The sequence below is a fragment of the Lontra canadensis genome, unplaced genomic scaffold, assembly GCF_010015895.1.
Source record: "Lontra canadensis isolate GAN:19392208 unplaced genomic scaffold, GSC_riverotter_1.0 scaffold36, whole genome shotgun sequence".
Lineage (NCBI taxonomy): Eukaryota > Metazoa > Chordata > Mammalia > Carnivora > Mustelidae > Lontra > Lontra canadensis.
In genome coordinates, this window is record NW_022631030.1 from 8,343,335 (window position 1) to 8,370,186 (window position 26,852).

General features: G+C 40.4%; 1 protein-coding gene across 2 annotated transcripts; it reads left to right on the forward strand.

Annotated features, from left to right (window-relative positions):
• The first annotated feature begins 279 nt into the window (after positions 1-279).
• On the forward strand, positions 280-26,852 carry VWA5A (von Willebrand factor A domain containing 5A). 2 transcript variants are annotated; one of them, XM_032868800.1, is made up of 19 exons: positions 280-617; positions 2,322-2,379; positions 2,499-2,701; positions 2,938-3,160; positions 3,282-3,457; positions 3,730-3,844; positions 7,036-7,205; positions 7,464-7,552; positions 7,758-7,902; positions 8,342-8,421; positions 15,522-15,636; positions 16,320-16,484; positions 16,767-16,867; positions 17,178-17,431; positions 18,885-18,947; positions 19,072-19,197; positions 21,078-21,208; positions 25,147-25,273; positions 25,818-26,852. In XM_032868800.1, the coding sequence occupies exons 2-19, from the start codon at positions 2,337-2,339 to the stop codon at positions 25,895-25,897; spliced, it is 2,406 nt and encodes an 801-aa protein (XP_032724691.1). In that variant the 5' UTR covers positions 280-617; positions 2,322-2,336; the 3' UTR covers positions 25,898-26,852. The 2 variants fall into 2 exon arrangements, with proteins under 2 accessions (XP_032724691.1, XP_032724692.1); XM_032868801.1 differs by lacking the exon at positions 19,072-19,197 and having other exon boundaries at positions 282-617; positions 18,885-19,016.

A 26,852-nucleotide genomic window follows, 5' to 3' on the forward strand; every position in this document is an offset into this window, starting at 1 on the left:
CCTTTCATATAGAGGTACTGGAGGGGCCGACAGTGATCCCTTCCGTTAATGCTTGGACGCGGCAAATCTAGAACTGAAAGTTTAAAGATTAAATCGCTTTCTCTTTCGATCTAAGCCCCACTGCGCATTCAAATCGCCTCTTGGCTGGATCGCGAGTTTTCAGCGGGTTCCCGGCAGCAAGCTGCAGGGGTGTGGCTCGCTGCGTCACTAGCTCGCGGGCTCCTCTTTCTCCCTGGCGGGGAGCGGAACTGCAAGGAGCCCGGACTCCTGGATTCCTGAGGAGTCCACCTTCACACGCAGCCCCTGGCTCAGGGAGCCCCCCTCTCTTCTTCCAGTTGCCTCGGATTCAGCGCTTTGACCTTGGTCAGCTGCTGTGGTCAGTCTTTGCCACCTGTTGCTAGGTGCATTTCTGAAATGCCACCCTGAGGGGCCCAGGACTAATTGTGACCCACTAAAGTTTGTACTCGGAACGGTGGGAGAGGAGCTGCAGAAACGCAAATTTTCCTCAGTGAGAGATTTGTTCTGGGGACATAAGGCTGGTTTATGTTTTGTTTTTGATTGGTTTTGTTTTGTAGGAGATCGCTGTCCGCTCTCTCTTCACCTGGAAGCCACCCTTGGTGAGTATCGCCAAGCCTTGGAGCTTTGCTTGCCTGATGCTTCTTCACCTGTTGCTCCCCTATGTCCTGGGTCCTTCTCCTGTTTTAAGCTTCCTCCTGATGTTATTAGAAATTCTTCCCTCCCCCAGCGCCAGCCTGTTCCCCCAGAGAGCTTACCCCAGTCAAGTGTCTGAATGAGAACCCTTTTCCTGAGGATTCTCTTCTCCCTACAGCTGCCTCTGCCCTCTGTGTTTCTGTCAAACACGGACCATTTAGCTACACTCAGTTTTTATCCAGTTCTATAAGATAACAAACACCAAACCGAAAGCCTGATTTATTTGGTGCTGGTTTGTGGAGATGGGACACAGTCTACAATAAGCACCATCGCTATGAGACAGATGAGTCACAGGGAGTTGCTCTGGATGGGGGTAGGGTGTGAGGTTTTAAACAGTGATTGGGATGAGCATAAAGGGTCTAGAAGTATTTCTGCCAAAAGCTTTAGGATCCGTGAGGGGGGTGTTGTTCTAGGAAGGAAAGTTGCCTTTCTCAAGAACCTACATGTTTTTCTGGACTATGGACTGTGGGTTCCTGAGTGAAGTTTGGACTTCCCCAGGACTCATCTGCCCTGGGACTCTGGATAAACACATCAGTTTCACTTTCCTTCAGCATTCCCTGGGCACCGGGCAATTCTATTTTAGTTCCTTAAGTTGTATTTTCAGTGAAAAGTCCCCTAACTGGTACTGGAAATTGCAGATTGTGTCACCCTTGACAGAGCAGGGAGAGGCAACGTCACAAGTGATTCTGTTCAGAGTGGTTGGAGGGCAGCTTCTAGGGCTACTAGGGCCAATGATTAGTGCAAGACCTACCTGCTTATTCTCCAGGTTAAAGAATCAAAATGTAAATCGTAATATAAGTATGTAAATTTATCTCCTTGTTACCATATCACGTGAAGTGGTGGTCTAAGATTATAATAAAATTCGGAAGATACGGTTAGGACAGCATGATTTAAAACAGAGGATGTGTTGCATACATGATATTTATATATGTGTATCAGAATACCTTGGACAGAGGAAACAAACAGTGGTTTCAGTTGTGAGCCCCCCCCAAAAAAGTCACAAGCTAAGTGATCTAAGTTGCAGGGGACCATTTTGTATCAAGCAGTTCCTTATGAAGCAGGTCTCTGGGTAGCATGATGCAAAGTTAACAGCCAAGGTCTGTTTAACAACTGTAATAATTATAACAGGAGCAACACTAGTCTATTTTCATTGATTAAATGCTTCCCATAGACCAGGCACTCTTCTAGGGATTTCCCATATATAAATTTACATAGGCATATATGAGAAATAGGTATATGGTTTTCATTTAGAAGGAGAACACTGAGTTTCATAGGGGTTAAGTTCATTATACCCATATACCTAAGGAATGGTATATTACATATACTTGGGAAAAAGTGGAACTGGTATTTGAACCAGCCTCAGGGTGTTTCAGAGACTTCCTGTTTAGTAGGGACTTTGTGACTCTTACAGCTTCCCCATCTGGGTCTGGCATTTAGAAGGAGCCCTCCCATTGGCTTCTTTGTCCCCTTCTTGATAGCTTCTTTCTCCTTCCAGCTCCATCATTAGTCCTCTGAATGTATTCTTATGCCAGAGAGTAGCACGTAAAGTCTGGTATTTGAATAGATATCCCCCAACATATTACTGTATTCATGATGTATCTTTTTCACAGTAGTCCTGCGTCACCATGGTGCTCCAGGGTGGCCTATTAACCCGCAGAGAGGAACCAGGTAAGCCTGATTCATGACCCTTACTTGCCACTATATCTTTGGCATCTGGCTCCATGCCTGGCAGACAGGAGGCCTTCTACTAAAGTTTGTTCACCTCTTGAACTCTGGTCTATCTCCAGTACCCCTGAAGAGCATCTCTGTGACCTTGTCCATTCGTGAGTTTGTGGCTGGTGTGTCTGCTACCTTGAACTATAAGAATGAGGAGGAAGTTCCTTTGGAGACCTTCTTTGTGTTCCCCATGGATGATGACTCAGCTGTCTACAGCTTTGAGGCTGAGATGGATGGGGAGAAAATTAAAGCAGAATTAAAGGAGAAGGCAAAGGTACTAGGGATAAGTAGATTATCTCCTCCCTTCTTATTTCCTTAATGCATACTCTTAGAATCTCTACGAATGCACCCTCACAAAAAGTGCTGATATGGAATGCTTTCTTCTACTCCCCTCTGGCTGCTGTTTTCCTAAAATCACCTGGGGGGGTGGTGGGAATCAATCAGAGGCATTTAAAGTACAGCTGTGAGCTTCACAGGCCTTCTCCATCGCCTCTATTTCTCTGTTCTTAGGCCCACAGCATCTATGAGAGTGCCATCAGCAACCGCCGGCAAGCTTTCCTACTGGAGGAGGACAAGTACTCCAAGGACGTCTTCTGTTGCAGTGTGGGGAACCTGAACCCAGGGTCGAGTGTAGCGCTTACCCTGAAGTATGTGCAGGAGCTCCCCTTGGAAGCAGATGGAGCCCTGCGCTACGTGCTCCCAGCTGTCTTGAATCCTCGATACCGTGGCTCTGGTGAGTCTCTTTTCTTTTCAAATCCTGGCAGTGGGTGGTATAATTTGGGAAGTCCCCTCAAGGTTGTAGGGGTGCTAAGAAGTGTGGGAAGGGGAAACAGAACTAAGGTCACTTTTTGTAGGATCGTTTGAGGACAGTTGCCTTGATATGAAGACTCCTGTAGTTCCTTTGGAGGACTTGCCGTATACACTCAGCTTGGTTGCCACCATCAGTTCCCAACATGGCATTGAGAGGGTCCAGTCCAACTGCCCCTTCAGTCCTACCAAGTACCTTGGAGAAGATAAGACTTCTGCCCAGGTAATACATAAGAAAGCACTGTTATTGCCAGCACCCCTATTCTTTGGGTTCTGATCTTGTTCCAGAATGGTCCTTACTTTCCTTATTAACTAGCGGGACTCCCACTTTCTTCCTTTTTAATCCCCATTTCTTCTCCAGTGCCTTCTCCCCATTCTTGTCCCTGCTCCTGACCACACTCCCTCGTGGAGGAAGTAGCTCTCAGCCCTGACCTCAGCCGCACACAGCAAGCAGTGATAGTTCTAACATGGATCTTTTCCTTGTTCTCAACTCAGGTTTCCTTGGCTGATGGACACAAATTCGATCGAGATGTGGAACTCCTGATTTACTACAGTGAGGTGCATACCCCCACTGTAGCTGTGGAGATGGGGCAACCTAGAGACAACTCAGGTATTCTCTTCCTTCCTTTGTATGATGACCGAAAGGGGAGCTCCTGTCTTAGAATTAGCCTCACATTACCCTCACTTTTCTTTCCTCCTATCCAGTAGTGGGTAAAACATTCAAATAGCTTACATTATAGTGTGCAAAAATGGTCAGATACAATGAGTATCCATCTACGTGGTTGTGTCTCCTAGGCAGATTAAGATGATCAGTAGATAACTAGATCAAGGACATGGACACATAATTCACAAGAGGAAATACAACTAGTTTACAAACATAAATGACAATGATCAGTCTCTACAAGTGCAAATTAAAATAAAATAAAAACAACTAGAAGTTTGTATCTCTTAATCCCTTTTATTGATTTCTATTCTATCCTGTCCCATTATCTATTATCTATTTTACTAAGAAGTATACACTTCCAGTTGCAAAATAAGTAAGTCACAGAGATGAGGAGGAGAGCACAGGGAATCAGTAAGATTGTAATAATGTTGTTTGGTGGTGGATGGGGACTATACTTATTGCAGTAAGTGCTGAGTAATGTATAGAGTTGTTAAATCATTATGTTGTATACCAGAAATTAACATGACACTACGTTAATTATACTGCAGTAAAAAAGTAAATATTCATTTGTAGGAAAAAAACGAAATAAAAATAATGATGTGACATTTTCCCTTTTCAAACTAGCGAAGATTTCCAAATACCCCATCGTTCGTCTCCAGACAGTTTTCATCTTGCCCTGGTATCTTAATTCCTAAGATTAAGTTTTAGTCTGTTAACAAATTTAGTTTCTTAATATCTTGTGTTTTCTAAATTTTCCTGTCTCTATGTGTACTTTTCCTTATGATTATAACTGGTGTCATGCATGTTAGTCTGTTGCTCTCTTGGGGCCTTCCCGGGAAGCCATGCCCCTGGATTGCAGGGACCATGAAGCCTGACTAGAAGGATACTGCCACTTCTGAAGCATTTTCCACCTTGGTTCAATGGAAGGATGTTTAGGAAAAGTCATAGTCAAAGTGCTATAGCTTGGGTTAGGTTTTTTCTTCTGTAACTACAACCACTGTGAAGACCATTTCCTGTAGTTGGTCCTCCATTTGGCTAGGGCTGCTGAGAGCTCCTTAGTTTGTCCTCCACTTGTTCAACCACTTTTCCTCCAGGCAAACTGTCCATGCTAAAGCCCTTAGAGGGGCTCCCAGCTTCAACCAGGTCTGCTCTAGCTCCTCTTCTATGAGGCTCCACTCTCGCTCTGTACGTTAGTTGATTCCTTTTGTATTGGTTCTGTCCTTTCCCTTTGGTGGGTTCCCCCTTGGGTGTCCAGGAAATATTCCCACAGTACTGGGAGTCTGGTCTTCAGTCAGCATTATTTTAATGTACCACAGAAAGTTTAATATTGCTGAATCTTAAAAGATATGAATTGAGATCTTAGTTCCTTTCCTTCCAAGCAGTTCTCTTGGCCCCTATGTGGAATTCCCCATCTTTTCCTATGGTGGGCTCTGCTGGCCAGAGGGGGACATTAGGAGCAGCCTTTATGATCTTGTGAATCCCTCCTAGCAGGGCCACTCAGGTCTGGCCTTCTAGATCATCTGTCTGGTCAAGATAACTTGCTGTTTCCATCCATATAAAGAAGCAAACGACAGCTGGCAGCTTGGCTCACTAAAACCATTGAGAGTTCTGCCAAATGAAGCATACCACTACATGATGAAAATACAAAATTTGTATTTTTTAAACTTAAAATGTACTTAACCATATTAAAAACATGATTTTTAAAAAACTATATGTATAATTTAACAAAAAATGTATAAAAAACTTTGTAAAATTATTATGAAGAGTTTAACCAGAGTTAAACCCTAGGTTGAGTTCCTTAAATGTATGATATCACTTAACCCTTAAAATAATCTTCACTCAGGTGTTACTGCTTGGATTCTTCAGATGGAGAAACTGAGGCTAGCAAGTTGAGGAGGTAGGGCTGGAAATATCTTACTTAAAAATGAGGAAGCGGAAACTCATGTAGGTGGAAATAACTTGAGCCATGTCAAAGGAATTATAGTAGAAATACCTAGATGGTCCATACTGTGTATCTGGTATTGTTCTAAACACATTAGGTATATATTTCATTGTAATGGCAACGTTTCTGATTTACCAGTCTAGCGCCAATCCCACTACAATCAGCAGTGTCTTAAAATGGAAAGAAATTTACCTTGCCTATTAAAAAAAAAGCTTCTCTTCCACCATGCATCTAGAGATCTGGATTTTTTAGAAGTTATCCTTGAACCAGTGTTTAAGTACGTGTTTGCTGAGCTGTACCCATTTTATTTGGAAGCCACTTTGGTCATTGGGATATCCCAGGGTTAAGAGATGAAACTGAGCCACGTCCTGTAAGTGTACTGAATCCCAAGGCTACTGAGTTAAATCATCCTGGAATCACTTTATAATGGTAGGATATTGGAATTCCATTCTTTGTGAACTTATATATTTTCTGAACTGTAAAACAAGTGGATATAACTCAGCCCTTCTCATTTTCATTTCTATCTCAATACTGACATTTCAGTTCCTGCATCAGTTTTCACTTGTTCCTCAAAATAAAATCAGAGCTTTGACAACTTGGTAACAAAGGCCAGACTCCCATAGGTTTCCTCCATAGCATTGTTTGGGTGATGCTATTAGTTCTGGAGATGTTTCATACCCAAAGCAGACAGACCTTCCTTGGTGTGTATGATGCTATACTCTCAGCTCTTGCAAACTGTCAATATAAGAACTGCTTATGAGCATCATGTTTTCAAAAGTGTAATTAAAGACTTAAACAAGGACCCACATGATAAATTTCCCATTGATTTGATTTGAAAGGAAGGTGTCTCTGCAAATAAATCAGCTCGCTTCTTCTGGTAAATGCTGGAACATGTTAACTTCATTATTTCACTGATCTACCTAGCTGCTAGGAAACCAGCATCCAATTCTATATTTTAATTATTGCTTATGCTTGGTAACCTCTACCTTCTTTTTTCTCTTTCATGTCTTTTCTGCTTCTGTATCTTTTGTGTTTATAACTCACCTCAGACCCTTTGCCAGCAGACACAGAATGAAGATCAAACAGTGTTTTAGGTTTGGGTTTTTTCAGCTCCTTATATAAATAACACACTACAATCGATTCTTGAGGTCTTTACTATTCTTGAATTCCTTTTCATGCTACAATGTCTTTGTAGATGGTTTCATGAAAGATCCGTCTGCGATGGTGTGTTTCTACCCAAATATCCCAGAAACTCAGTCACCAGTTATCTCTGGAGAATTCATCTTCCTCATGGACCGCTCAGGAAGTATGCAGTCCCCCATAAGTAAACAGGATAACTCTCAGCTGCGCATAGAGGCAGCCAAGGTAAAACTAGTTCCTTTCTCTTTCTGGGAATATGCACAAATGGGGATGAATCTCGGGTTAAATTAGGGTCCATCTGGAACTTTGGGTGTGTTCCCCATCTGAGCTCTGTCTAGCATGACCACTCTGAGGCTAGCCTTGCAATATAGGGGCATGGACTCATGAAGTGGGTGACGGTCCACCCCGTCAAGAGTACGACTGTCAGCGTCCATGTGTCTGAGAAGATTCTCTCGTGCTGTCTCCTGTACTCTCTTCCTTCAGGAGACACTGATTTTGCTGCTGAAGAGTTTGCCTATGGGCTGTTACTTCAATATCTATGGATTCGGAAGTTCCTATGAGGCATTCTTTCCGTAAGTTTCTAGAAAGCTCATTGAGGGTCCAATAATATACTTTAAAGGAAGGACTAGATTGTTGAAGGAGGTTGCTGCACAGATGACTTTGGCTTTGGGTATTTCAGGTGAGGGTGTTTACGGTGGGGACATCTCAGTTCCGGGACTCGGGGCTGCGTGATACTGAAGAGCGTGATGTCACTGGGCATGTTTGTTTTTTTCTCAGGAATAGTGTGGAATACACTCAGCAGACCGTGGAGGAGGCACTGAGGAGAGTTAAACTTATGCAGGCTAACCTGGGGGGCACGGAAATCTTGACACCACTCCAAATCATTTACGGGCAACCTCCCGTTGAGGGCCACCCCCTTCAGGTAGGAACTGGAAGAGACAAAGGGAATGAAAAATCTCTGTTCAAGAATCCATACCCCTGATCTTTGTTGTAGCATTGGTAAAATACGATATGTAATTCGGAGTAGTCTGTCATACAGTAAAGAGAAGAAGACAAGAGGCATGTAACAGAATTCCTCTTCCTTGTCTCCGTGCTGTGGGCTTTGGGTGATGGAAGTCCTTTTGTAGAGTGCCACAGAAGCCTTAGATGAGACGAGAAGGGGGAGGTGAGGAAAACCCCAGGTGCCCAACAAACCTTGCGAGGACGTGGTGCAAGGGACCATGGAAAATTAGGGACCTTGTGCCAGTCTGAGGAGGCATCAGTCTCTGCAACGAAACGGTCGATTTTTTCCAAGGGCGATTTCTGGTATCTTAAAAATGATCTTCACAGAGATTTCATGAATGTCTTCTTTCCTTCGACAGCTTTTTGTCTTCACAGATGGAGAAGTTGCTGACACGTTTAATATAATTAATGAAGTCAAGAGGAACAGGCTGAGGCACAGGTAGGAAGAGAATGTGATTTCTGGGTGACTGACCCAGCTTAGTCTAACCTACGTGATACCAGTGTTGACGTTCCTTTTAGAAGATAGACTAATTCAAGAATTTTAGTTTTACCAGCTGACAAGTTTTTTCTATATCATTTCCCCCTCTCTACTTAAAGAGAAAAGTAATTTTCCAAATAACATCAGTAACACCACAAAGTCATTGTTCTTTAGTCTTTCTAAACCACAATGGAAACAAAAATTGAATAGCAAGACAGTTTATTTAAACTATAAATATTTTTATCAAAGTAAAACATACACAGAGGTTCACAAATCATAAGTATACAGCTGATCACTGTATCACTGTGATCACTACTAACTTCATTCTCTCCAAAGGAAATCGCTTTTCTAACTTATAACACTGTGGATTATTTTTGCTTGTTTTTTTTTTTTAATTAATTTGCTTGTTTTTAATTACAAGTAAATGGCTTATACAATATGTTTTTGTTTCTGTGTATCTTCTTTCCCTCAGCAGTATGTTGATATTCATACATATTTTGCATTAAGCTGTGGTTAATATTAATTGGTGTGTAGTATTCCATAAGGTGATTATGCCACAATTTATTTATTGATTCTACTGCTGATAGACTTTGGTTAGCTGCTAAAAATAATTCTTCTGTCACTATCCTAGCATTCTTATATATGTATTTTTTTGCACATACACACATATGCATGTACACATACTGGTTTCATATATATGTGTATGTATATACATATACACACAAAATTTTTTTGAGTTGACATAGTTGTAGAATTTATTGGGAATGCCAAATAGTTTTCCAAGTTATTGTACTAATTTAATTCATACCAGCATTGTATGAGGGTTCTAGTTGCCCAGCTTCCTATCCAAAATTTGGCATTGTTTGTCTTTGTTTTTTTTTTATAGGTGTAAAGTGGTATCTCATTATGGTTTTAATTTGTGTTTTCCTGGTAACTAATGAAGTTGAGTGTCTTTTCATATTTATTAACCAGTTGGATGTCCTGTTTTGTGATGTACCTTCAAGTCTCTCCTATTTTTTTTCTGTTAGACTTTCTTCTTTTACTGATCTCTAGCTCTTTCTGGATCAAGACATAAGAACTTCATTAGTATGTTCTGGAACTATATTTTTTCCTATTCTGTAGCTATCCTTTTCACTCTCAGGATGATATTTATTGATTAATAGTTGTTCTTCACTTTAGTATAATTTAATTTTTTAGTCTTTACCTACAGTTAATGTTTTCTGTGTCTTGTTAAAAAGTCTTTCCCTACCCAAGGTAATGAAGCTACTTTTGTTCGTTATTTTCTAGAAGTTTTATTATTTTTTTCCCTTATAGTTAGATCTGTAATTTGCCTGGATTTTACTTTTATGCATTGTGGAAGGTAGGGGCCAGGTTTCATTATCTCTTTATGTGGATATCAAATTGACCTTGTACCATTTATTGCTAAGTTTGTCCTTTCCTCCCCGATGTACAGTGTCATTTCATCACAAATAAGCATCTACACATGTATTGATTATTTCTGAATCGTTTGTTCCGTTCCATTAGTCTATTTATCTAGACATGTGCTAGAACAATACCAGGTAAATTTTTGTAGCTTTTTGATAAATTTTGATTCCCAGTAGGTAAGTACTCAACTTTGTTTTTTTTCTTCAAGATTATTTCAGCTATTCATGACTCTTGATATTTGTATTTTAGAATTAGCTTGTCAATTTTTACCTAAAAAGTAGACTGTTGAGATATAAATTAGAACTGTATTGACCTTCGGGGTGCCTGGCTGTCTCAGTCAGTAGAACATGTGGCTCTTGATCTTGGGGTAATGAGTTTGAGCCCCAAGTTGAACATAGATATTATTTCAAAAAAGAGAATTGCATTGATTTTATAGGTCAGTTTTGGGAGAATTTAGTATTTACCAAATTGAGTATTTTAATCTATATATGGTATGTCCATCTATTAATTTAGGTCTTTCTTGATTCCTCTAGATATGTGCTTCCAATATTTTATTTAAGAAATTTAAACTATGGAGAAGTTGCAAGAATAGAACAATATACTCTTTCACCAGATGTCAACATTTTCCCCCATTTGCTTCACCTTTTTTTTTCTCTGAAACATTTGAGAGCAAGCCAGTGAAACTGTAATTCTTCATATGCAAATAATAATGCACTCACCTTCAAAGAATAAGGGCATCCTGATAAATAACCACAATAAAACTACTAAATGGAGGGTATTTAATGTTGAGATGATACTGTTATCTAAATATAGGCCATATTTGCCAAGTTTTCTTTTTTATAAGAAATTTTTCAAAAAGATTTACTTCTTTACTTTAGAGAGAGAGAGAGAGGGTGCGAGAGAGTGTATGAGTGAGGGGAGGGGCAGAAGGAGAGGGAGAAGGAGAAAACCAGACTCCCTGTTGAGCATAGAGTCTGACCTGGGCTCAATCTCAAGACCCTGAGGTCATGACCTGAGCCAAAATCAAGAGCTGGATGTTTAATGGACTGAGCCACCTAGGTGCCCCAAGAAATTTTCTAATAATGTCCTTTATAGATTTTTGTCTTTGCTTTTGTTCCAAGAGGAAATCCAAGACCAAGTATTTTCATTGTTATTTTTTTTAATCTTCTTTACTCTAGGAAAGATCCTCAACTTTTCATTATCTTTCATGACACTGGTATTTTGAAAGAGTACTAGTTACTTATTTTTGTAGAATCTCAATTTATGTTTGGTTGACTATTTAAATTCACGTTTAGGGTAATATTAAAAATTTCTTGAAGAAATATTCCAAAAGTAATGTTGGGTCTGGTGATAAGTTTGACCACATCGTTAGACGTGGTATCTGACAGGTAACTTTGCTATTTTGTCAACATTCTGTTCTTAACAAATATTAGTAGATCCAGCATTCATTGATGATTATTGTCCAGATGTTCTGTCAGTGCTTACAAAGAGTGATTTTTAAATTCTGTCAACTTTTCCAGATTAGTTGGCATCCTGTCATAAGGAAGAGTTTCTCTTTCCCCTCCCTCTCTCCCTTTCTTTTGTTCTATCAATATATACTTTTGGATTCTTCCACTATTTTTCAATTTTTTAAGATTTGTTACTTTCATTTTTCATTTAGATTCTCAAAATTCCAGATTTGGCCAGTGGAAGCTGCTTTTCACTTTCTTCTATGTCTTTTTTCATGTGTATCTTTGGTTTTTGAAGACTTCCTTTCATTCTTAAAAAAGAATTTCAGACTCACCTGTACTTTCCCATTCCTGTAGCCAGCTATTTCTACAAGAAGCTTATTTTAGTGAAAATGATAAATAGAAGTCAATATTTGAGTATTAAGTGTAACTCTTCATTACTGAGCTCTTATTGATTATAGGCATTTTTGGCAGACTAAAGCAGTGAATGTTAATCCAAGGTAATGATATAAAATTCTCTTCTTCTATTCCATATTCGTATTTTCTTTCTTCCATGGTGAAAAATCTGGTTTCCCGTAAAATTAGTAAATATACTCATTTCCTTAATGCAACAATACACACCAAATCTCTCTATAATGTTTTCTAATTCTCTGTGTAGATGTTTTCCTGCCTTTTTTTAATAGATTTTTCCCCTGTGTGATTTTTCTCCTATTTTAAATAGTATTTTTGAAACATTTTATTTGCTGGGCATTTATTTCTATGTAGAAATTTATTCTAATGGCTTTTAAAATTTACATTGACTTTTTTATTCAGTGACTTTCTCTTATTTAAATATTAATTCTAATAGTATATTTGTAGATACTTGTAGATTTTCTATGGATAATCATGTTTGCAAATAACACCAGCCTTATTTTTTTCCTTTCCAGTCCTTATACCTTTATTTTTCTTCCCTTCTCTATTGCCCCAGAAAAGAGTTTTAGCACAAACCTGAATAGATGTGGTCATAGCTGGCATTCTTATTTTGGCCTTTAGAGGGGATATGTTCTATACTGCATAAGTAACTGATTGTTGGGCACCTGGGTGACTCATTCGGTTGGCTAAGTGGCTGCCTTAGGCTCCAGTCATGATCCCAGGGTCCTGGGATCAAGCCCTGCATCAGGCTGACTGCTCAGTGAGGAGCCTGCTTCCCCCCCCCCCCCTGCCTGCTGCTCTCCCTGCTTATGCTCTCTTTCTCACTTTCTCTCTCTCTCTCAAAATAAATAAATAAAATCTTTAAAAAAATAAGTGTGATTGTTGGCTATGAGGTTTTTGTTTTTGTTTTTTATAGATATCCTTTATCAGATTAAGGAAATCTTACTTCTGTTTTCAGAGTTATCAGGTTAAGGAAATTTCATTTCTGTTTTGAGAGTTCTTTGCTCCTTTTTTTTTTTTTAACAAAAATAATGAGTGACTGTGGAATTACATCAAATGCATTTTATGTATCTATTGAGGTAAGTGTATGATTTTATCCTTTTTTCTTTTAATGGGTGAATTATAATGACAAGTATTAGACCAACCTTGCCTTTCTGAAATAAACCCAAATTTGTTGTGATCTGTTAACCTTTTCTATGTATTTTTGGATTCAGTTGGCAAATACCTGCTTAGGATTTTTAAATCTATTTTTGTGAGAAATATCGACTTGAACTTTCTTTTCTTATAACATTCTTGTCAGGTTTTGAAATCAGTGTTATGCTGTCATAATAAAATGAGTTGAAAAGAGTTGTCTATTTTTCTGTTATCTTAAAGATTTTCTTTATTAAATGTTCTAGTTTACCTTTTAGTAAAGAAGTTGATGGGAGATGTTTTTGTGGGAAAGTTTTTAAATCTCTTTCATGGAAATGAACTATTCAAACTTCTTTATGTCTTTTTTGGGCATTTGTATATTTTATCTAAATTTTCAAATTTTATGGCTTTTTTGGGCATTTGTATATTTTATCTAAATTTTCAAATTCAGATTTTCAAATTTTATCTAAAATTTCAAATTTTCAAATTTCTTTGCATAAAATTCTCTTATGCTGTATTGCCTTATGCTGTTGTGACATTTTGTAGAATCTGTGATATGTTACCTTTTCATTCCTGATGTTGGTTATTTGTGTCCTCTGTTTTTTTTCCTTGTCCTAAATCCTTGTCAATTTTAATAATCCTTCCAGAGCATCAGCACTTTTGAGGTTTTTTTAATCCTGTCTATTATATGGTAACTTTTTATATCATAATGCTTGCCCCCATATTTATTATTTCCCTTTAAATTTGCCCCCATATATATTCATTTCCCTTTCAATTCTTTGGATTTATTGGCTGTTCTCTTTCTAACACCTGGAGATGGACGCTTAGGTAGTTGATTTCGAGACTGCTTTTTCTTTTCTTTTCTTTTCTTTTTTTTTTAAAGATTTTATTTATTTGACAGAGAGAGAGAGAGAGAGACAAATAGGCAGAGAGGCTGACAGAGAGAGGGGGGAAGCAGGCTCCCTATTGAGCAGAGAGCCCTGCTTTTTCTTTTCTAATATATGAATTTATATCCCTAAATTTAAGCATATCTACATCTGAATCTTCAGTCTGGATCTGTCACTTTCCATTGACATCCATTTAAGAAGATTTTTCTAATTAACTATTAGGATTTTCTAAAGCCTATGTTGTTCAGCGGTACAGTGTATAATTTCCCAATATTTGGGGATTTTTCTATTCCTTCATTAGTTGTCAGATATTTTATGTGAAAAGTTGTAGAAATTCTTTGAGCCTCTAGGTGATGTTATCTTCCCTCTGCAAGGATGTATTCTTTGCTTCTGATGGGTTGCTAGACTAGAAGCAGATAATCTGGGTCCAGTTAGAGTCAAGGAAGCTTCAGTCATTTGATGGCTGGTTCATTTCAGATTCACCTCTGCCTCTGGGCTGTAGTTCTACAGGGTTTATTATTAGAACACCTGGGGTATCTATAAGGGCACCTTCTCTTTGGAAAGTCCAAGTCTGAAACCACTTGGCTTTTCAGGCCTTGAGCCATCCATTTTGTACTTGGCACTAGCTTTAAGGGATAATGGGATACCAGATGCCAGGCTCATCTCTCTTACCTCCCTCCTATTCCTTGTCATGGCCCATAGATTCCTGTTGTCTTGGTAACCATTTGATGTTTTCAAAAAGATTATTAAGAATATTGTATACAGCTTTTCCAGTTCTCTACTGGCTGAAACAGCTTTGGCATTGCTGTGAGAAGAATGTCCTATGGCATTCTACTTCAAGTCAAAAATCACATATTTAAGTTCCACTTGTGCTGCTTGCTGGCTGTTTGGATAAATCAGCTAAACTCCCTAAGTCTTAGTTTCCCCATTTGAAAATGGGCATAATAGCAGTACTTACCTTATGAGTTTATTATGAGGGTTCAAAGGGTATGCCTAAGTAAAGCATTGGGAACTGTGCTTGACACAAAATATGTGATATGTAAATTTTTGCCATTATTATATTTCTTCTTCTTCTCACCCACAAGAAGCACGTAAGTTCTAAGCATATTGTTAGCCATCAATAAATATTGCTTGGCTTTAGTTTTATACATAAGACACTTAACATATACATAAATGCCTTTTGTAAGCCATAAGGAATATACGCTTCAGTTGCAAGATTGGGTGGGAAATTTGAAGGTGATAATATCAAGATGCTGGCAGGCTGTGGTCTCTAGGGAGCACGTTCAAAGGTAGGTTACGATAATTAGAAGTTCAGTTCATAGCCCTACAAGTTTAGAATATTAATCCTGATGATGATGTCATTAGAGTTGGGGATGATGACTCATACTAACCTAATTCAAAAGAGACTGATACATAACCCAAAAATTCCAGTGTATTAATTTACAATGAGAAATCTTGTTATGCCTTCTAAAAATGTTTCTATTGCTATTACCAACACATTCTGTTTATAGACAGTTGTATTTATTTGGGAAGCCAAATTGTGATTAAAAAGCTTGGTGCACATGGATTATGGCAGGGAACTCTCCAGTTAGAACTCTTTGGTCTCCTGAAATACAGAATATGCTCAACATTTTGTAGCCCTTATGCTTTTGGTCAAGGAAGTAGACTATCTCTTTAGGTATTCCTGACTCTATGTATTAATTTTATAATTTCACTCCTTAGTGCCGGTCTCTAAGCTCTTACCCTTGTATAATTGCAGATGTTTCTCCTTTGGAATTGGAGAAGGAGCCTCTACCAGCCTAATAAAAGGCATTGCCCGAGTGGCAGGTGGCACTTCAGAATTTATCACAGGCAAGGACAGGATGCAGTCCAAGGTGAGGGACAGGCCTTGTGTCATAGCGGGTGATTCAGAGGGATTGTGGAGCAGGGGCCGGGAGACATTATCATAAGGGCAGAAGCAACAGTTTGGCACCAGGAATCATATTTTTATATCCATAGTGCCTTGGGCTATAATACATAGTGGGGCTACTTTGGGCTTTGTGTAAAAAGGGCCCACTGTAGTTTCTGGAGGAATGGCATCTGGGCTGACTAGTTGGAAGCTCAGAGACAAGATGCTGGAAGAGGTCAGAGCTTTGTGTTTAAGACCAGAAATAGAGAAACAGAATTTTGACCGTCGTGATTGAGATTCTAGATGTGCGCTTGAGGAACTCTTTTGGTTGGCCATATCCTATCCTCCATGCATATGAGACAAAGAAAACGAGAAGGAGCAATTGTAGTATGTCTGGTAGATGGGTAGAAGTGGTACATTGACACTCCATTTGATTCGTATACACAAGAGAAGGCATCTTCTAGCTCTGCGTATACTTGTAAGTTCCTCTTTCTCAGGTGGTGTTATCCTTTGCCTTATCCTTCATTACCACGTCCTAGTAGAGTATTAAGGAACAGACTTAGCATATACTGTGTTGCCTAGAATCTGGTGCGTAATAAATATTCAGCTAACCGTGGTTATTATTGCTAATATTCTTTTGTGCTTATTCTGTTCTCTTTCCTCCACCAGGCTCTTAGGGCCCTGAAATATGCTCTACAGCCTGCAGTAGAGGATGTTTCTGTGACCTGGGAATTGCCTCCTAAATTGTCTGCTAAAATGCTTTCGCCAGAACAGACTGTCCTCTATAAGGGCCAGAGGTTAATCGTCTATGCCCTTTTGAGCGGGACCATGCCTGTGAGTTCCTATTCTTGTGTGTTCTTCTCATCAGAGTAGCTACTTCCCTAAACTCTGCTCTGGACAATTTTCTTAAAACTGGTGAGTCTCATCAAGAGATCACAGTACTTGCCAGGTGGAGCCAGCCTACCCCCTGCTTCATAATTTCAGGTTTCTGATTCTCTGAGCTGCCTGGTTCCTAGTCAGATATTTTAATGCATTGCATTGGGGAGTGGCCTCAGTTGTGACCTTTCTCTTGGTGACCTCTCCCTTCCATCATGTCTACTTGTCTCTACTTTGTAGCCAGCAGAGGCAACAGGAGAAGTCTACCTCAAGTATACATTCCAGGGCAAGAGTTTCGACAATAGGGTGACATTTTCTCTACAGCCCAAGCCTGATGACAAGTGAGAATTCAGTTTTGCTTTGCTACTTTCTCTCTCTCTCCCTCCCTTCTTTCCTCCCTCCTCCCTCCTTTCTTTTTTCTTTCTTTCTTTCATCTCTGCCATCATTGAGAAGGTTGGTTTCTTTTTTTTTAATTTGGGGGGCTCAGTTGTGTCCCTATAATCACAATCACTTCACCTTTCTAACCCATTCAAGTCTTATCTCTCCCTTTATCTGCCTTTTTCCTCTCTCTGCCAATGCTAACTTCTGAGGGCCCTGAGTAACTGGCACATGAGTGCGCTTCCCTAAATCAAGGGAGTGTTTCTCTTTCAGCTTCACCATTCATCGCCTTGCTGCCAAGTCCTTTCTCCACGCCAAGGACATGGGCTTCAGGGATACTCCAGCTAATGATAAAAAAGATGTGCTGAAAATCAGCATTGATTGTGGAGTCATTAGCTCCCAGACAGCCTTCGTTGCCGTCAGTGAGAATTCCAACAAGCCAGTTCAGGGGCCTCTGGCTTGTAGGGACATTCCAAGGCCAGTTCTTTTGGGTGCAGCTTCAGTGATGCCACAACACAGTGCATGTGGTGAGTTTTACCTCCTTGGAACACATGTCAATTAAGGGGCCCTGGGTATCTAAGCACATCATTTGAAGTGAAAGCCTGGGATGTTGAATTTTACCCCTGTTCCTCCAATCTAGGATTTCTTGCTGGTGTGGTGCCTTTCTAGAAAACTAGAAAATACGCCATAGGCAAGGATATTTTAAATAATCCCAGAGTGGGGGGAAAAAAAAGGATAATTGAAACAGAAAGTGCACATAAACATTGAGTACTCAAACTGTCTAAATCTGAAGCTGATCTTACTGATAATTCGATGGTTAGTGATTATACAGATGGCTGATGGTAGTGATCTAGGAGTGTTAGGGAATGGGTGTCCCAGGTCAAAGCCAAGCATGCTTGAGTATAGATAGGAGGGGCTTGAAGGTTAGCATCAGGTGGAGAAATGCACTGGGTGGGATTCTGTGGCTGGAGGGAAAAGTGTGATGTGAGTTGTAGAGGCAGGCTTCAAGGCGAGCCCAGAGTTTCGTTGAGAAAACTGTGTGTATAATGGTATCATTTATTTAAACTAGAGTAACAAAAGTACAGGAGCAACTTAGAAGGTAGCATGTTGAATTATTTTTGAGCATTTTGAACTTGAGATCCCTATGGAATGTGCACATGAAGATGTCCAGTAGAAAAATCAATAGATGGGTTTGGTGTTCAGAGGAGAGCTCAGGGATGAAGATACACATCTGGCAATATTTAACATCTGAGTCATAAAATCAGGAGAATAGATGAGATTGATGGGGGCAGGTATAGAGTGAGATGGAAGGGGGATGTGACTGAAACACTGAAGAAAATCCAGCATCTAGGGATGGGTAGCAGAGCGTTCCCCAAACGATAATAAAAAGGAATGAAGTAGGAAGAAAAGAAATGAGTGCATATTCAAAGTAAAGGAAACTATGATATAACAAAGGAAGTTATCAAAGTATCAGCTCCTGCAGAGATTGAAAGGGAATGATGGGTTTGCTATTCAAGAAGTTCTTGCTAATTTGAACAAGAGCGATTTCATTGGCTTAGATCAGGAAAGAATTCATATTACAGAATGTTAAAGAGAAAGAGAGGTGGGAAATGAATGTATAGACACTTTTGGTAAACATTGAGCTGAAAAGGGGAATAGAAAGTGGTAAGTATAGAAGCTGTAGAGTTGGAGCGGATTTTTGGTATTTAATGTATCTCTTTAAAATTTCAGAATCAGAGAGATTTGAAGATGCTGTAACACCAGTAGGAGAGTGTCAGCAGAGAGGGCTGACATTTTTGGGGAGGAGAAAGGGGTAGTTAATTGAGATAGGTGTTTGAAGAAGAGAAAAAAATGCCCAGAAAAGATGGTGGCTGAGGCAGACATGGATAGGAGGGCAGGTGTCCTACATTTTCAGGGCCCTTTGCCCATAGCAGAGAGCAGTAGGGTCTCAGTCTTTATGTCTGTTTTGCTGTTTTTCAGCTCCTCCAAGTTTCATGTGCCTCCGTAGTGTATCTCCAGCCACACGGAGTAATCATTACAGGGGTATGTCAAATCAGCAGGATGGCTGCAAACCTTGTGGGCCCATGATTAACAAGGACCTGTGTGCTCGAGGTAAGCATCTTTCCAGGGACTTTTTCTCACCCATGTTTGTCTGTCACCTGTGTAGGACTAGACAAAGCCCACCCTTTTGATCATAGACTAAAGAAGATGTGCATGTCTCTCAAAAAGACCTCTCCTCAGATGGAAGGGGCTTGTGCCACCCAGAGTACCAACTTGGAAACTCACAGTACAGGTGAGATGGGCCTCAGTTCTCTTCTTGGATCTGCAGTACTGAAGAGCTTAGCTTCCACGTTCTACTTCCTTTGGCTTTCTCTAGCTAGGAGGTAATCTTTTTGAAAAGTGTCAGGCAGAGGGTGAGATTTGTCCTGTCTCTGTGTTGGCCAGGGTCAGCCTTGGATTAGTCTACAGTGTAGGACCCCACATCCTAGCCAGTGGAGTCTGGGGTAAGCTCTGGTTAAACGCATCCATGTTGTCATCTCAGCTCATCCAGTAGGTCTGCAGGGGGAGGGCCGCTGCTGCCCTGTCTGGGTCACCTGCCACATGGATCAGCCTTTTACAAGTTGGGTTTGAAAAGAGATCTTCCTGATGCTGGCTAATGACTTTCTGTCACCAAAGGGTGTTCCTTGGTCATTACCTTGTGTTCCAAACAGCTGGGCTTCTCGTGTACAGGACGGATTGAGTCAAAGGACATTTTATCACCAAGAAGTACCCTTTCTACTACAATTGGCTTAAAGGCAACTTCTTTCTAGTCTTCAGTTTTTGTAGCCAGAGTCTGTGGTATACAGTTATTTAATCACTTAAGCATCTTACTTGCCACTTACGCTCTACTTATTCATTCTCTTTAGGTTGCTAGTCAAAGAGAGGGCTTCGGGGGCGCCTGGGTGGCTCGGTTGGTTGACTGTCTGCCTTCGGCTCAGGTCATGATCCCAGTCTCCTGGGATTGGGTCCCACATCGGGCTCTCTGCTGAGTGGGGAGCCTGCTTTTCCCTCTGCCCCTCCCTCTTGCTCGTGCAGTCTCTCACTCTCTCTCTTGCTCTCAAATAAATAAAATCTTAAAAAAAAAAAAAAAAGGGCTTCAAGGTCTCACATGGAGTCAGATCTCTGCCTTCTCAATTACTGTGGTGTTTTAGGTAAACTAAGTCACTCTCCAGAGCCTTAGCTCCCTCAGCTACACAACTACTCACCTCACAGGGTTGTCATGAGAAAATTCTTAATGTTAGTCACAGAGTAGCTTCTCACTTTGTAATTGTTCCCTAGACCACCCTCACTTAGAATATTCCAGCTTTGACCATCATCTCTTAGAAATCCTGTTACCAAAGTAGAGATAAAAATTATCCAGGAATGTTAAGCTTCTGGTTTTTGTGAACTTATTAACAACTACTTCTTGTAGGGAGCCGACAAAGGGCTTTCAAGGTACTTTGAGTTCTTCCTTATGCATGGAGCATTATTGGCTCCAATTTCCAGAGAAGGCTGAAATTCCCATTGGTTACATACTATTGGATTTTGAGCATTAGCCAAACTGAGATTCAGATGAAGACTGTTGAAATTCAGACCCTTAGATTCCCGCCCCCCCATTAGAATAGAATTGTTTCTCTAGTTATGTTTTTTCTTGCCTGCTAATTTTTCACTTGCTCTAAGTACATCATCGTATGTGATAGAGACACAGATGTGTAACACCTTCTATGTGGTCTCTAAGTAATTGTCAAACCGACAGGATTAGACACTAGACTACTCTTCGAGGTACATTGCTGATCGCCTTCTTTATATCTGCTTTCTTTTGAAATTTTTTTAAATTAAAATTCCAGCTCTATTGGTCTGGAATTTTTTTAATATGTGTCAAGTTTTCAGGCCCATTAAATAGGACTGGATAAAACTAAGCAGCATTATCATTTCCTTGTTGCTAAATTTTTAAGTGCCGCTCCCCTAGAGTTAGTCTGTCACTGAGGTGGCCTACGATGTCACAGAGAAAACACAGGGGAAGGACTATAACAGGTAGGATCTGGTTCACACTGCACTCTTGCTATAGCCTGTCTCTGAAGTCAGGTCCATCTTTCTCAGGTATGCTAAGGGCTCAGCTCCATAATTTCTCATCCTCTTTTTTCTTCCCCAAAGTCTTTGGAGAAAATCATCTTGTGCAGCTGATCTCCCTCCAGAATGCAGATGGTTCCTGGTGTCTGGATGAAAATCTGGCTGGGATCCTAGGTAAAAGTTTGGAAGACTTACAGGCTGCAGTCCCTGTCAAGGTAAGATTCAGAGAAGAAAAAGGAGGGTGCATGTTTTTGAGGGTTGGGGTCAGTAGGATTTGGGGTGAATCATGGCTCATCTGAGAAAGGAGGATAGAGGAGGACATAAACTAAGTTAATTTCCAATAAACAGAGGTTGGAGGTTTTTCTTGGTATGTTAGACCAGAAAGAACAAGGAACTAATAACCTGGTTGGTGGGAGTTGATGGATGACAAAGGGAAGGCAAGCATCCTCTTTCACTTTATATTCCCTGCCAATCATCTAGTATTTTTTGAGCCATTACTCTGTGCCAGAACTGTGGTAAGCACTTAACATCCACTTACTTATTCATTACCATAATTAAATAAGGTAAATCCTATTCACATTGCTGTTTATAGAGAACTATAACAATGGTTCTGAGTTTAGCCAGCCAGTCAGTGGCAGAGCTGGATTCAGTGCTAGAACTGTCTTCAAGACTCATGTCGCTTCTCTTCAAAATAAAGGATTTGGTCCACAGATGAGCAAAATTTCACTGAAGTCAGGATAGGTGAGGATTAATAGGGATGACCTAGTTTATTTCAAATGTGTTTGAGTATGCTGACGAGGACAGATTACATTCCACAATCTCAAGGTAACTGACCAAATCTTCCAATTGAGAAATTGTTAAATATGGACAGAATGCCAAAAGCCTGAAATATGGGTGTCATTCTGAATTTTTTAAATGTGAAAGGTGGTTAAATAAACCTCAGAAATCCTTTAACTGCCTCACCCACTATAGTATCCACTAGTCTTGTGGCTCTTGAGCACTTGAAATATGGCTAATGTAAATGAGGAGACAAATTCTTTTTTTTTTTTAATTTTTTAAAATTTTTAATAAACATATATTATTAGCCCCAGGGGTACAGGTCTGTGAATTGCCAGGTTTACACACTTCACGGCACTCACCATAGCACATACCCTCCTCAATGTCCATAACCCCACCACCCTCTCCCGACACCCCTCCCCCCAACCCCCTCAGTTTGTTTTGTGAGATTGAGTCTCTTATGGTTTGTTCTCCCTCCCGATCCCATCTTGTTTCATTTATTCTTTTCCTACCCCCCAAACCCCCACATTGCATCTCCACTTCCTCATATCAGGGAGATCATATGATAGTTATCTTTCTCTGATGGACTTATTTCGCTAAGCATAATACCCTCTAGTTCATCCACATTGTCACAAATGTCAAGATTTCATTTCTTTTGATGGCTGCATAGTATTCCATTGTATATATATATACCACATCTTCTTTATCCATTCATCTATTGATGGACATCTAGGTTATTTCCATAGTTCGGCTATTGTGGACATTGCTGCTATAAACATTCAGGTGCACGTGCCCCTTCGGATCACTACATTTGTATCTTTCGGGTAAATACCCAGTAGTGCAATTGCTGGGTCATAGGGTAGCTCTATTTTCACCTTTCTGAAGAACCTCCATGCTGTTTTCCAGAGTGTTGCAATAGCTCACCCACCAACAGTGTAGGAGGGTTCCCCTTTCGAGGAGCCAAATTCTTAATTGAATTAAAATGTGCTATGAATTGTGAAACACATGCTGATTTCACTTATGTGAAAACTTAATGTAAAAAAAAAAGTATAAATATTCTCATTTTTATATTGATTACATGTTAAAATGATATTTTGAATATATTAGGTTAGGAACAACATGTTAGTAAAATAATGGTACCTGTTTATTTTTACTTTTCTACATGTGGCTACTAGGATATTTTAGATTATATGTGTGTCTAGCATTATATATCTGTTGAAAAATACTGTTCTGGAACAAATACTTAGAAGGATAATTTATCAAGTTGAAGAAGATACAAAAATCATGACATTCTAATTGGTTTCATTGGGAAACCAATGACAGGTCAAACTAACATTTCTTTCTCTGTTTTTTTCAATTAATTTATTTTTTAACATTTCCTTCTTTGATAATGGCAACTGGGCCAGTAAATCCAGAGTCAGGAACACCAGTGTACCTGAATTTCAGTAAGGAATTTGAATTTTCTTAAATGATGAGTGTATGGACTGAGAACAAACTTGTTGAAAATTCATTGTGCTGAGTAATGAATTTATTTAAACTTCACACAGATTTTTAGAGCCACCGGACTCTGAATTCTCTGGAGGTTATATTTTCAGTGAAGATTCAGATTCCATTCTTTCCCATTTGTAGATTTGCCAAAACTGGGAAATGGGAGTATTGAGAAAATCAAGATCCCAAAAGGCCTTGAACAACGAAAGACTTGCAATATTTTGTGGGGGAAAAAAATAAAACCCAAACAACACAACTTACTGGGAATCAAAATACTGCTTTTGGTTCTAAATACTCTCTATATAAGTAGAGATTAGAAGCAAAATGACTTAAGAACCATTGCACATGGGGATATGAGGTGACTACAAACTTCAGAGGACCAGGCCGTGTGATTACAGGATCAGTGGAAGATAGCAGGCTTGTCAGAAGAGCTGTGCTTGTTACATATTTTGCGCTGTAGTCATAGAAATTCATGAGTACACTCACCTCCAGATATGACTGTTTAAGGAGATACATTTTAAAAACCACTGTCATGTTTGTTTCTAGACTAGAGCAAGCATGAGGATTCTTTCTCAATTTTTTTTTAAATTTTATTTTTTATAAACATATATTTTTTTCCCCAGGGGTACAGGTCTGTGAATCGCCAGGTTTACATACTTGACAGCACTCACCATAGCACATACCCTCCCCAATGTCCATAATAACCCCACCCCCCCTTCTCCCAACCCCCCTCCCCCCAGCAACCCTCAGTTTGTTTTGTGAGATTGCAAGCTGGTGCAACCACTCTGGAAAACAGCATGGAGGTTCCTCAAAATGTTGAAAATAGAACTACCCTATGACCCAGCAAAACGTAGTGATCCGAAGGGGCACGTGCACCCGAATGTTTATAGCAGCAATGTCTACAATAGCCAAACTATGGAAAGAACCTAGATGTCCATCAACAGACAAATGGATAAAGAAGATATGGTATATATACACAATGGAATACTATGCAGGCATCAAAAGAAATGAAATCTTGCCATTTGCGACGACGTGGATGGAACTAGAGGGTATCATGCTTAGCGAAATAAGTCAATCGGAGAAAGCATGAGGATTCTTACTGCTTTGACATGAGCAGTCCCCTTAAGAAAAAATTAAAGGAATTGAGAATTAAAAAAAAAGATTTATTTATTTACTTACTTATTTATTAAAGACAGAGGGAATGTGTGTGCTTGTGCACCCTAGCTCGAGCTGGGGTGGGGGCAGAGGGAGAGAGAAACGCAGACTCCCCGATGAGCCGGGAGCCTGATGAGAGACTTGATCCCAGGACCCTGGGATCATCACCTGAGCCAGAGGCAGATGCTTAATTGACTGAGCCACCCAGTTGCCCCAGGAATTGAGAATTTTAATTGAAACAGGACTCCTCAGAGAGGACTTGATAGCTGTTTCCAAGGTTTAACGGTCATGATATAAAAGAACAATTTCTCTTGATCTGTTGACTCTAAAATCTGAAACTGGGACCATAGGTAGAAACTCACAGGAGACAGTTTTCTGTTCTGTGGCCAAGACACTCTCTTGAGTGACATGAGAATGACTTGAATCAGCATATTGGGCCTCAAGTTCTAGCTGTGTCATTTGCTAGAAGGCTAACTTTCAGCAAATCATTTCACTTTTGTGTGAACCAGTTTTCTCTCTTAAGAATGTCATTATTGATAATTCCTCTTTTTTTTTTTTTTTGTTTGGCAAAGATTCGAATGAAAATACATCATAAAATATAAAGCAGTTGGGCACGTGGTTCTCTCCTTACAACTTGGTAGTCCTTGTTGGGGATGTCGTAGGAGTTTTAAGCACCGTCCTGATGGTTATGCTGGATTTAAAATTTAAGACTTTGTCTTTGTCTGTTGTACAGGATGCCAGTTCCTTAAGCTGGGCCACAGTCCTGGCAGTGGTCTGGCTGCATTCCAATGCTATGCAAATGAAGGGTGAGTGGGAACTTCTGGAAAAGAAGGCCAGAGACTGGATTCACATCCATGCAGGTAGGAGTGCAGTCCTAAGACCACATCTCCTTCCTTCCTTAGGGAGCTAGTCCCCTTCCCTTGCACAGAGCCTCCGGGCCTGCTAGAAGGTGACTGGGGAGGAGTTCTCATAGTCCCCTCCCCTGACCTTTTCTGGTCTCCCGGATAGTCCTCTCCTTGGCAGGATAAGGGTTCCATCTTACATTGCGGGGGCGGGGAGGTGAGTGAAGAGGGAAAGGGACATGGATAGGGAGTGTGGATTGGAAGAAGGACATGCACGAAGTGGCATTTGTTCTCCTCACTGTCTCAGTACTATACTGAGTAGAGGACTGGACAGGAGCTCTCACTCCTTGGGGGTTTATTATATCACTGCAGTTGAGTATTTCTGGGACCTGAGAAGATGAAAGGGAATCTGGGCAGTAGGAAGGGCAAAGTCAGGGGTGTTGAAGAAAGATAGGAGCAGGAGTCAGGGAGATGAACAGGCAGGCATAGGGGAGACTGGGGGAAGAGTGTTTACTCTCGCTGTGGTTCCTCAGCCCTACTTCTTGTTTTCTCCTCCTAACAGCCTCCATCATGCAAGAGCTTGTGAAAGCTGCTATCGCTTTGATCAAGTCATCCGTGGACCCCGCCATCTTTGCCATCTGAGGAGACTTTCCAGAAATACAAGTGCCTCTCTCAGGCTACTGCCCTTTCCTTCATGCTCTCCTGTGTATTTTTGTATTTTACCCCTATCCTATCAGTTTCTGGCCATAAAAGTGAAGGATGCCCACCCCACCTTTCCTCTCCAGGTTCCCTTTGGGTAAGGTGATCTTCTTTCCTTGGCATGTACCGTCAGCCCAGCGTCAGTGGTCCTAGAACCTGTTCCCCTTCTTGGAGGGATTTCAAGCATTCATCAGCAGTAACATTCCTCCCGGGTTTCCCAGAGTGACCACATGAAAAACAGGTGGGGTCGACGCCACACGAAGGGTACAACCCTGATATTAGGGCTGCAGAATAAGGGAATGCTGTGCATTATAGTCATCTGTGCCTTTTGATCTTACATACTTATCAGGACCAGACAGGAGAGCTATCCAATTTTCTATTCTAAGATAGGACTGAGAATTGGAGGGGAGGTTCAAAGCCAACATTGGGATCAATACAGCCTCGAGATCGAGATCACAAAACAAGAGAGACTCTGGGGATCCACTGTGAGAGATGGCACTGCTGCTGATGGCCTTCTTGGTTGATTCTGCTTGGATTTTGCTAGCCAATACAGTGCCTTCCCTCTCGCTGCCTAAGGGAATGGATTGAATCACACCTGTTGGAGACAGATGTTTTTCCTGAATTGTAAGGAGGTGACAATGAGATCTTTAGTCCTGGCCTGAACCCATGAGGCCTCTATGTTAGGCTTTGATCTGTAATGAAGGAAAAAGTGGATTTAAAGGCAGTTTTGCCTGAGACCTGAGCCTGGTTCACTGAGCTCATGAGGAAGAAAGGAACTCCCCATGATTGTTTCTGACCTTTGTCCTACATACTCTATCCTAGTGGAAATGACCTGTTTGATGCGCTGTCACCCAAAATACTATTGTATCAATATTAAAATGATTATATCTACGCTTCA